The sequence below is a fragment of the Thermobia domestica genome, chromosome 7 (genome assembly GCF_964235325.1).
Source record: "Thermobia domestica chromosome 7, izTheDome1.hap1.1, whole genome shotgun sequence".
NCBI lineage: Eukaryota > Metazoa > Arthropoda > Insecta > Zygentoma > Lepismatidae > Thermobia > Thermobia domestica.
Window position 1 is genome coordinate 131,825,535 of NC_137460.1, and position 12,396 is coordinate 131,837,930.

At 33.9% G+C, this 12,396-nt stretch overlaps 1 protein-coding gene across 1 annotated transcript in view; it reads right to left on the reverse strand.

Moving 5' to 3' along the window:
• The window catches only part of LOC145689337 (putative glutamate receptor), a 71,447-nt gene that overhangs the window by 26,921 nt on the left and 32,130 nt on the right, over nucleotides 1-12,396 (reverse strand). The window contains exons 5-7 of the mRNA XM_081763484.1: nucleotides 7,291-7,526; nucleotides 3,457-3,674; nucleotides 2,572-2,831 (exon numbers count right to left, since the gene is read on the reverse strand). Coding sequence (XP_081619610.1) covers nucleotides 2,572-2,831; nucleotides 3,457-3,674; nucleotides 7,291-7,526 — 714 coding nt within the window. The remainder of the gene's footprint in view (nucleotides 1-2,571; nucleotides 2,832-3,456; nucleotides 3,675-7,290; nucleotides 7,527-12,396) is intronic.

The following is a 12,396-nucleotide window of genomic DNA, read 5'->3' on the forward strand; positions in this document are numbered from 1 at the left end:
TTGTTAAGTATGGGGTACCAATTTTTGGTGCCATTTTGATTTGAATTGAAAAGAAAAAGAGTTATGCGTCTCTGCTCCACCAGTTATCAAAAATTCAATCTTTTCAAAATTGACAAGGGAACAAATTTTAGTTTTAGCGATACAAATTGGTACATGTAGGATACAAATGTTTGGTACCGTTTTGGTTCGTACTTTAATGAAAAATAAGTTGTGCGGTCCACTCTAAATCGCCAACCTAAATTCAAATTTCTCGAAATTGGTGGTTGTACATATTTTAATTCTGATAGTACAAATTGGTAAATATTTGCTACAAATTTTTGATACCGTTTTGATTCCTATTCGAAGGGGTGCTAATTCTATTTTTGATGGTATAAATTGTTACATATCTGGAAAAAGTTTTCTTTCCGTTTTCATTCGTATTGTAAAGAAATGGTTTGTCCAGGCCAGCTTGTAGTCAACCAGATTCACGAAGACCCCCACTTTTGTTTTCTTAATTCTCCATAATCTATTATGGTTAAACTAAAACTCATTGTGGTACAAAACGGTACTAACCAACAACTTTCATATGACATACAAAGTCATGTGTACCCGGTGTGTTAACTCGTGATTTGAGGGCCTGCTTCCATTGTCGTCCATTCTTAAATATGGCACTCAAACGACCATCATCTGGATCATGTGACCGTTTTTAATATTCCTTTGGGTGTTTAACAAACCCCACAACAAACCTTAGTGGACATCAGACTTCGGAGGTATATTACTAGAAGGTAAAAATGGCGGAAAAGCTATTTTGTAACAAAATTAAAGTCATACATGCTATTAGTTTTCCTTTAATATATGTAGCCTATTTTAAAAACCATTAGGAAGACCTAGGCGCAGATGGGAGGACAATATTAGGATGGATCTCGCAGAGATAGGAATACAAAGTAGAAACTGGATGCAATTAGCTAAGGATAGAAGTCAGTGGAGAGCTTTTGTGAACGCGGCACTGAACCTCCGGGTTCCATAGGCCATAGAGTTAGTTAGTTAGTTTAGCCTATTTTAAAACTAAATCCAGCTTATTGTATGCCGTTTTAAAGCTTACTAAATTCTGCTTATTTTCTGTGCCTTATTAAAATGTTGAATTATTAGCAATTTCCGAGAAAATTACGAAAGTAGAATAAAATTTTATCTTCAATTCTACTCTTTCCGATTTTTCGGGAAAACGGTGCAGATTTCGCAAAAAGTACAAGAATACAAACTTAAAACTATATTTTTTCTCTTTCCAAGGGAGGAAAGATTATCAAAACTGGTTCATAAATGGGTGAGTTATGAGAGTTTGAAGAAGGTCATGATGCGCCATCTTAATATAATATGGCGACTAAACTACCACAAACCAGATCACGTGATCAAGAGAAATTTACTCTCCTTTAAGTTGGTAATAACATCCAGCAGTCAAACTGAGGACACATAAAATTGCACACGTGACATGGGCTAGCGCCTAGTCTATGAAGGACGAACAGAATGTGTTCATTATATGATTTTAGTATAAAGTCGTCTACTAATGCTATAATTTAAGAAGTAAATTATGAGAAAATAATAATACACAATAGAAAAATTAAGTAGGCGTAAATAAAAAGTAATGAAATTTTACAGATATAAATTTCATTTAAAAATAGTCACTTTACATTAATATTTCCGTGATCGGTGTCTTAAAAGTTTAGTTGTATAAATTATGCTATCTTGTTGTTCCATTAACAGATTTCTCGTGTAAATATATATTAGTTTAAAGTTCGTCTCACGTTTATGTGTTAAGGCGAAGAGAGATGGTGATGATGAGGCTGATGATAATGGTCAAGTGACGAAAGTGGTACTAATCTGCAGAGCCCTGAGATAATACAAACACAATATATTTGGCCCCCGTATGCATATGAAATCTAAAAGTATCCTAAAGTCTGTCAAAGGATAACCGAAAATGCATTTATTGCTTTATAGTGGACTGTGTTTAATATGAAAATGAATAGTAAGAAACTGAATAGCATGATAAAAGTGCAAATATTACTTATATTTGCTGTGTTTGTTTTGTTGATATAATAGGCTTTCATTGAGTTGCGAGTTCATGTGTCCACGTCCTTATCTAACACCAAAGTTACAGAAAGCACAGGTAGGCTCTATACTACGACCTGCATTTCAATCAGGTGCAGTTAGTAGGTGGGGAAACTACTACGCATGATCAACCTTAAGAATATAAGTCGTTCATCATTACATTATTTCGCTTACTATAGAGCTGAATAATAGAACCAAGGCGCCTGCTGTAACAGTAGAATTTCATGTGAGAAAAGTATCTTTTTATTTTATAACTTCCTTGGTTTCACGAAGGAACGACATGGGTAATCGTATCGGCAGACATTGCCGAATCATGACAATTGTTCATTACACATTAAAGTGAGAAAATTTTATGTTCTTGAAGACTTCGTGTTGACACCTATAGAAACCTTACACATTATTTATTCATAATTAAATGACATCAAGATGTTTATATTTGTGCTTTTAGTGCTTTACAACCCAAAAGAAAATACTGGGTCTTTCACTTACCCATAATTTATGATTCTAGCATAACGAAAATTCTTAGCCGTCGGTATTCCAATTGCACTATTGAAATAATCTTTGGAGACTGAAATGATGTCACAAGGTGCTTCGGGCAGCAGACCTCGAACAATGTCATGAGCATAGACAAACACATACTTTTTTCTACAAACAAGATCCAAGGCTTCGTTCACGGATGCAGGAATGTTTTCTGGGTTCACGTTCATTAATTCTTCGAAAACTGCTTTTAACACAGGATCTGTGGAATACTTGTAACAAGGAAACAAATAAAATGTAATTAATTCAGAAATATAATTATTACTTGTTAATATTTTACTATATATTACAAAGAAGTCATGTTCCAGAAACATTTAAATATTCGTTTCATTTGAGAATATAACGTATTTTCTTAATTGTTCTTTTCCTTTAACCGACTAAACAAAGAAGACAATATGATTAGGGCCGCAGACGCCACAGGGGCTGAAAACAAAAAAATAATATTTAGAGTAATTTTTCCTGTAAATTATTATTCTAATGTTATACGTTTTGTTTGATTTGGATGAAATGTTTTGATGGTGTTATATTCCTATAAAAGTTTTATATTTGATATGTTATATTTGATATATATTAAATTTGTTTCTTTTGTTTCGAACTTAGAATTAATTTTAAAAATCATCGAAATATACAAACCCACAAAAATACAGTGATTTATAAAGTAAACAGTAAATGTTCTGTAAAATAGTATGTGGCTAAAGTAAAACTTTCAAGCCTCCCAAGATTTCATTATTGGACAGCTGACCATAAAGTGGTTGTAGTGGCGGGTGACGAACCTCCGGCCGTAAACCATTTAGGGCCGAAAGAAACCTAAATCCATCTTAATTCTTTGCCACTCACCTTAAATATATTATATTCTGCTGTACCACCTACAACGCCAGCTTCATATGTTCCGTCTTCCAGCAATTCTTGGAAAGTGCTAAATGGTATGCTTTTCTTCTTCACGGTTAAAAAGGCAATTAAAACGGCAGAATATGACGTATAAATAAATAAACCAACTAGGTAGATTAAAATGTAAATGATTCGTGCAGGACATGAATATGGAGTTACTTCATGACCTGTAAAATAAAAAAGATAGCTCATTAACGTCCACTGCACTTCTTGTTAACAATCTATTGTTTGCACCTATGTTACACATATAATTAATTGTATAATTCTCATATAATCGGTGAGCATTCTCGCTTCCACATCTGGAAATCTCACGATCAATTTATATGGCTGGTTATTCTTGATGAATTGATATAATAATACAAGAGTCGAGTGTATAAAGCATGTATGTACCTTATGGGTAGGTAAAATGAAGTGCCATTACGTTTGCTTCAGGGAAAAAACAGTTAGTAATTAACAGTTTCAGCTGTAGATGCATAAAGACTAGTAAGGCAGTTAATGTTGCTACAAGAGTAGATTGTAATAACAGGACACAGCTGTCCCCTTTGAAATGTATTGCTGTTACTTGTTTCAGTTAGTAACAATTCTGAGCAATATCAAATGAAATCTGTAATAGTATCTTTCAATATAAGTCATTTCTAAACTCACTATATTTTCCCTATACTTAATTGTTACATAAATGCCTCCAGTGTGAAATCCCTTAATATTTATAAACATGCTCAAGCCTCTTAATAATGATTGAAAAGTGTTACTAAGAGTGATAGGGAATTATGTTATTGGTAATTAGGATACAGATTCAGTGACATTTTGTAGCAAATCGTCTTATGGTGCAAAACTTCACGTGGAAAATCATATGTATACTCCATTAGGACGAAGCCTTCAACTGTAAGAAGCCTTAATTATTACACAAAAATACAACTCTTGATCGTTTCTTGAAATCCAACATAATTCACGGGTTGACGGGTCTCAACAGTGGAGATAGTATTTCAGAACAGCTTTAAAAAATTACGATAGAAGAAATTTTTATCTAAGATCCGATGTTACCTCTTTAGTAAACGTCGATCGGCATGAAGTGTACCTCTAATATCTACTTTGAGAGGAACTTGATAGTTCAGCTTCTTGACATCTTTAAACGCCAATAAATAAAACTATGTCCACCTAACTATGTTCTAACCATGACATGTTATTCTATATATCATATATTTAGTGTGTTTTTTCCTATCATACTCCCACATAATACTTCATGCAGAGCTTCCAATTGTTTAGTCCTTACTTACTCTCAAGATCAAAATATAGAGCTTCGCTGTTAGAAATTCTGGTTAAAATAACTTGTTCATTCTTACAGTTTCACTAACGTATATATCGCAAATCCATCCAGAACCAGTGCATGTAATTTCAATTTTCTACTTTCTGAGGTTCTGCAGCTCTTTCAGCATCGACGCTGTATGAAATATGGGCTATAGGTTAAAATGGTATTCGAACTACTCTTAGACCTCCAAGAATTCAAAGGTCACCAACTCGGAATGAAACCCGGAACCGCATTTACCAAATGCATACACGCTAGAAATAATAAACATTCCTTTCCATGATTGACTTCCATACTGAGTAGTATTTGGTAAGTTTTGTGTTATATCTTAAAGGGGTTATATGTTGTGTAAGGATATATGTTAAACCAAATTACGTATAATCTGTCAGAATATGAGAATTATTTCAATCAGAAATATTTTTGTTTAAAATGGGCATTAAACAACAGAAAAGAATATAAAGACTTACATTATCTTATCTTTGATTTTTATAGTTATTCATCAAACAATTTTAGATTAGAAAGTTATTCATGACTCAAGAAAATATTTAAAAGAAATCAGGTTCAAGGTTAAATTATAACAAAATGAAATATTATCCTATTTAACAGTATATTTTATAGATTTTGTTATACATATTTTGTTTCTAATGGAATTATTTTTCTACCTTGACAATACCTTGACAAGAGAAATAAGACCTCTTGTATGGTTAGTTCTATATAAAATTGCGTTACCACATCATAGTACGCTTTCCTCTGTGGGTAAAGAATGCATGAAAATTTTAGTTTTAAAAGTGTTCAAAGTTTGTAATGTTAAATATTATACTAAACCTAATTAAATTCGCTACCTCCATACTTTATACCCAAGCTAAAGTTACCCTTATTTTACGAAACATTCATAATTTATCACAAACGCATCAGTGTACTTATTACTATAAAATTTACTTGGTAATCTTGAAGCATTTTCAATTGACAACGCGTTTTTCCTAAGATCTGTCATTTCTCAGAAATTGTTTTAGAACTAGTGTTAGTATTGTTGCATGACATTCAAAATACACTTCAAAGATATACCACATTGACTTGACACTTCGTCTTCCGTTCCAGGCGCTGCTATCGACTGAAAGAATTCCACTCCCTTTCGCTAAGATTTTCTTGCTTAGCAACAGCTGAACCCTTATTGGCTCAACGCGTGAGTGTGTCGAACTGTGAGCTTTCCAAATGAGCTTTAGTTCGCATTTTCGCCATGGCTCAAGACATTGTGGCAGCACAATAGTATTGCTTTTTAAGACTGTTGTTGGCAAATAAGTGCCGATAGGCGTGTCCTTGCATCAACTATTTTAAGACATTTGGAAATCTAGTGTACTGAAATTTGTTTAGATTTGTTTCCTGTTCATATATCAAGCATATTGCGTTTTCTGAAGACTTATAGGGGGACGAATGGTGAAGGGATGCATTTACATAATGCAAAAAGGAGAATAAGAAAGAAAATAACCACGACCATGCCTTATATTCCTTCTCCAAGGTAAACTTACATTTTCATGATAAATGTACAATTTTTGTTAATCTGCAATCAAACGATGGCGTTTATTCTCCGCTATTTAGAGAAATGAGGAAGGATGAATGGTCAGTGAACATTGTGAAACTGAAAATCCTTTCTCCTTATATCGACAAAGGCGGTAGCTAGGAAATAACCTTTCCTACAGTTTCGGAGGTTGGCATTATGTGTAAATCACGGTTTATATGAATAGGAAACTAAGATGGACATTTATTGCATACAAGCATGTTGCATTGAGAACCTATTTTACTATATATTGTTGGGTAAAAACTCAGTATTTCTAATGGAAGTATTTTTACATTACTGCTCAAACAACTCTTGAAAACAATGAGCACACATGAGAGCAATGTTCACATTATAATTATGCGTTCTTTCTTCCAAATAGAGAAAATTTGTGTGTTGTGTTGGAAATTACACTAATAAGCTCTTATCATTCTTTAAGAGTTTGAGAATCCAGAAATTCTTTACGGTTCCGGTTTCGTAAACCTCTTCATATAGAACTGAATTCACTTGTACATTCTTTGTTTTTCAAATAGTAAACTAATGGACACTCGGGATCATTCATACATTGGAATACATTCATCATAAGCTAATCATACAATCATACTGACACTTATGTGTGCATTCAGTCATTCATCAGATTGTATTCGAGTCTCGCAACAGATGTTTTCATCTTAGCAGAGCGCAAATTGATAACTATCATTACAGAGATGTATTCCTAAGTCTCGTCCTTACGATAACTCACAAAAATCTTACAAATTCACTTAAATCAGTAAGTGTCTTATAATGTCTGATAACGTTATCATTTTTTATTAATCGACGACTAACTGTAAACGTTCTACCATAAATTAGGCACTAGGTTTTCAATTTGATTCATTTTATGGAATGTGTGGAATATGTAATAAATTCAAAACTTCATAAAAACACTTGCCTTGCTGACAAAATGCTCCATACACATAAAGAAAACTATTATAGAGAGAATAAATATAGCGTCCACGCATCTCTTGGAAAGTTATATACCGGCCACAGTAATAGGTGACACTTAGGAACACCGAAAACATAAATTGAACACCTAGTAGTGTAAACCACAAATGATCAGAAAATGGTGCCAGAAAACCTGTCCAGTTTAAAGCCTCATTATCAGGGTTGGCAATAAACAAACGGTTTCTGAAAATAAAATTTAATAGGAATTAATTGAGGAACAGATAACCCTAAATAAAAGCATGAAATAATGACGCAATGAATTAAGCTTCAACTACATAGAAGGTTAAGCTTTAGATGTTATAATAAACAGTGGAACCAGTATATTTTACTCATCTTTAACGCAATTAACCAAATTGTATGACCTATATTAACAGGAGTACCCAATACGTAAGTTCCGATTGACTGCAAAAAAATACGTACATCAGAAAAATTTAATTTATTACTGTGGAGCTAGTGATATATAACTACTTTTCACCGCACTATCCTTGTTCAGATATTTATCATAACGTGGTACCAACTTTTATACTCCCGTGTCAAAATAATTTTTCCGCTGAAAACAGAATCCAGGGTGCCATACTTGTATGCAACTCAGTTGTGTACTCGAAACATTGTCCATCCATAAATAGTTTTCGATATTCTAAATCACCAGTAGTGACGAATTGGTTGCTGCACACTTTCTACCAGTTTAAGTATAACCATGGATAATCAGGCACTACAGTATTCATTGTCCACAATGACGCCTATTGTAACTTGTCTTCACTATCTTTTCATCTAATCATCACTAGTGACATCCAATTCTAACATTTAACACACCGTATGTGTATCTCTCATATTGAAACCTTCTTAGCGTATAGAAACCTAATTCCCACGTGTATCTCACGCTGCTAATTGATACAAATATATTGAATTATATTGTATATTATAGTACTATGATTTTCTAATGCTGAGTATAGCTCTTAAATACGAGAGCTAGAACTTTAATAGTTGCTACAATTTATTTACAAATGATTCAAAATATACATGTCATCTTACAGTCCTCAATGTAGTCATTAACATTGTGTAACTTTTGCCAGCGACGTGGAAGTCGTTGGATACATGTAGAACACCTGTTGTGTTGAAAGTTCTAACGGACCGGTCTACTGCCTAAGGAATCTCTTGAATAGTTTTAAAACGAATGCCACGAAGAGATTCTTTCATCTTGGGAATCAGTCAAAGTCACAAGAGCTTAAACCCGGGAAGTGGGGTGGATAGTACAATACTTCCCACAACCATCAATAGAGCAATCAATCGCATCTTGTTCTTAATGTACCAGAACGCTGTCCAGCACAATAATGGATGAGATCTGCAAAAATGTTGCTGCCTCTTTCTCAAGGCTGGTCTCAAATTGTCTTCCAGAAAGGGACAAAAAATAATGCGCATCGACGGTCTGATATCAGTAATGGTATTCGTTAGGATTTCATCAACTGAGTCATATACAAGACTCATCTCTCGTGAATGGGTCCCTGGTACGATCCCTGCTTGCTAAAAGTGAGCTTTGTGATGGACAAACACCGAGTGCGCGGGTTTTCCCTAGGTTCTCCTACTTTCTCCATTCCACCATTCTTTCATTTATTTCTCATCATCACCGTCTTCTTTAGCCTAGCCGACATAACTGGTACGTAAAACTTAAATATTTCATTTAATTTCTTCTTTGTCTGAGCTGCCACTCCTGCCAATAGATGCCTATTTGTTTTCCAAAAATGTTATTTTAACTATAGTTAAGGCAATGCATTTTATTGTAAACACATATTTCTTCAGGTGAGACGTAATGCTAAGACCTCTCTGGCAAACGTTGAGAAGTCGTATAAATTATTTCACTACTTTGCGAACTTGGGAAAGTGAAACAGAAATGTAAATAGCAATTTTAAGTGAAGTAAGGTAAATAGCAATTTTAACATATCCAGGGAGGTTTATTCCGAAATTATCAGCTAAGCAGGGATATCAAAACGTTGTATTTTCAATTTCATGAAAAGCGAGTTAAAGTTGTTATAAACAATAACAAGAATGATCCAGATCTTAAGGCTGAATTCTTTAATTAGATTAATTTGGTATTTAATCTTACTTGTCAATATACCATTCTAGTGACGATTAAGTCGACGGAGACATGAATAAACAAAACATACACTACTGTTCACCTCAAAATCCTCATGTTATATTTTTCGTTTCTTTGTTTTTAAGACATGTTTCACTTCTGGTAACAGCTGTTTATTTTTCCTAGAATTCTAATAATTTTTAATGTTATCACTAAATATGATCTTAACATTTCGGTGTATAGTAAGTAAAAGAATAGGATATAAAAACTTCCGAAGAAATTAGTTTATATCAGTACAATAAAATACTATATATTGTGATTTAAAAAGTGTATTTAGAAAATCGCCTCTTTTTTGATCTGAAAAGCTATCGAAAGTGAATGAAAGAAGATAAGTTTTCGAAGTTCACTAGATTTAAATATATCGTACGATAAATCATACGGAAACTTTTATGTATGGATATATACAGACACTTATAACGATAAACGTTTAATGTATTAAGACAATCATCAATAAATATGTCCTAAATAAGCTTTATCTAAATATTGTTGTTTCAAGTGTTAGTAATTTCTACTTACACAAGAAAGTTTCAATGTTACAGCTAACTTTTAAAAGTACTGCCAAGAGCTACTTAACTTGTTCCTCTGATTTTATCTTACCAACATAAGGTGTTTAAAAATGTGTATTTAGATTGAGTTAATGTTGGTTTGTCTATGAGTTTTCGAAGCACTTTCTTCAGCTTTATATATAATATTCGGACTAAGAAACCTCAAAAACCTCTTGTTCCTACTTGTTCCACCTTAGAGGTATGAAAAAACTAGGTCGAAGAAGTTTTCTGACGAGTACAGACCACAGAAGCTGTCCACCTATAACTATGAAAAGCAGCCTAATGTCTGACCAACGAAGTATTCACGAGAAATTTCTACATATATAAATAACAATCAAACTCTGATACTACTTTCCTGTAGATATGAAAATCAAGTTATATTTGTATCTAAAACTCATTATACAGTTCCCTATTTAAAATCAAATGTGTTTAGTTAAAGAATTTGGTTTCCCAAAACCACTTCTTTATATTTACTCTGTCCGTCCGGGAGACACAATCTCAAGAACAACTTGATTGGTCACCATCAATTTTGGCCACAGTTCAGGGCTTCATACACGCAGACACATGAATAAAGAAACCTTCCAACATGCATGAAAAGTGAATCACAAGCAAGTTGATTGTGTATGGTCTTGTTCATCCATGGTGAAAGTTTTCAAAATCTTCTGTAAACATGAATGATGGTTTTGTCGTTCTTCATGCATGTTTACCGTGTATGTGCTTGTTCATACAAGTTGGTTGTTTTATATTTAAGTCCGCCAATTACGACAGCGAAAGAAATCACGTGACTCTTTTCTCCGATTCAATCTCCTAGTGAGTTGGACAGGAAGTTGCTACGTGTGTGGGAAACAAATTCAACATGTATGATGAAACAAATCTTTCATGCACGTTGGTCATGCAAGTGTGTGCGTCTATTGCTCCCTTTACAAGATGGTGAAGATGATCTAACCACCGCAAGTGATAGAAATCAACCATTTCCGGTTATAGCATTGATCATTCTAGAACAAAAACAGCAATATATATAGCGAAAAGTGTTTCTTGTAATTACTTATGCATCCCAAGAATACTACGATCCCATAAAAATACTATCATATTTTTAAGTGTTATTACGTCGCTTTGGATAATGGTATTTAAATGAAATCGGTCACGTTTGAAAGAAAATCTTAAACATTTTTGTGCATGTCAACAACCGATAACAATGTCAATAATGGATGGAACCAAACATATTAAAAGTAGTCATGTTTACTTTGTGATTAGTCGATATGGCTTCACTGTTGGATATTTAGCGGGCAGTTTGTTGTTTCTGCTGGAGGTCAAATGGGAAGCATTTATGCTTTGTACTATTATGCTGGAATGTGCTAACGTAAATTTATTTCCTTCTGTTGTGCTTTGTTGTGTTGTTATTAAAGAATAAGTTTTAAGGAGTTATGGCGACTCCACAACAACGAAGTTGGTGTGTTTTAGAATATCACAGCACGCAGGTGCAGGTTTCAGTGATGAGGCAACATTCCATGTTAGTGGAAAAGTGAACAGGCATAATGTTAGGATTTGAGGGAGCGAGAATTGACATACCATTTTGGAAGTTGAAAAAGACTCGCCCAAAGTGAATATCTTTTGTGCCGTGTAGAAACGTAAAGTCTGTGGCCCATTTTTCTTTCGAGAGGCAACTGTCGCAGGTTCAACCTATCTTGACTACTCACTAATTGGTTATTTCCACAATTGGAAGAAGATGGCAATCACTTTATTTTCCAATTTGATGGAGCACTTCCTCAGTGGCATTTATACTTTCGGGAACATCTGGATAAGCGACTTCCAGGAAGATAGATTGGGTGTGCCGGAAATGATTATAATGTCTTCTACAAATGGCCGGCGAGGTCAACTGACTTGTGAGTCTGTGACTTCTTTTTATGAATTTACGTAAAGAATTGTGTCTACGTACCTCCATTACCTCAAAACCTGCAAGAAATGCAAGTTTATATCAGTGATGTCATTCAGTCCATTTCATGAGATATGTTGTAGCGTGCGTAACGTGAATGGGAATACCGTCTTGATGTCTCTATCGAAACTCGTAGGCTCACATTCCATGTCTATGAGGTATAGTAAAAAAATGAGCTTTTCTTTCAAATATAATCAATTTCATTAAAATACGATTATCCAAAGTAGCGTAATAGCACTTTAAAGTATTATAATATTTTGATGGGCACGCTGTGTATCACTTTTCCAATGTAATATCCCTAGTGAAACCAGAAGTAGTCGAAATTTACTATTACACTTGGTTTCAATATTAATTGAGGAACTGTTGGCAGGTAGACGGTGTCAAAGGAATTTACATTGTTGAGAAGTTAGAAAAAATAAACTCAAATTTCGGGTAGTGTATACT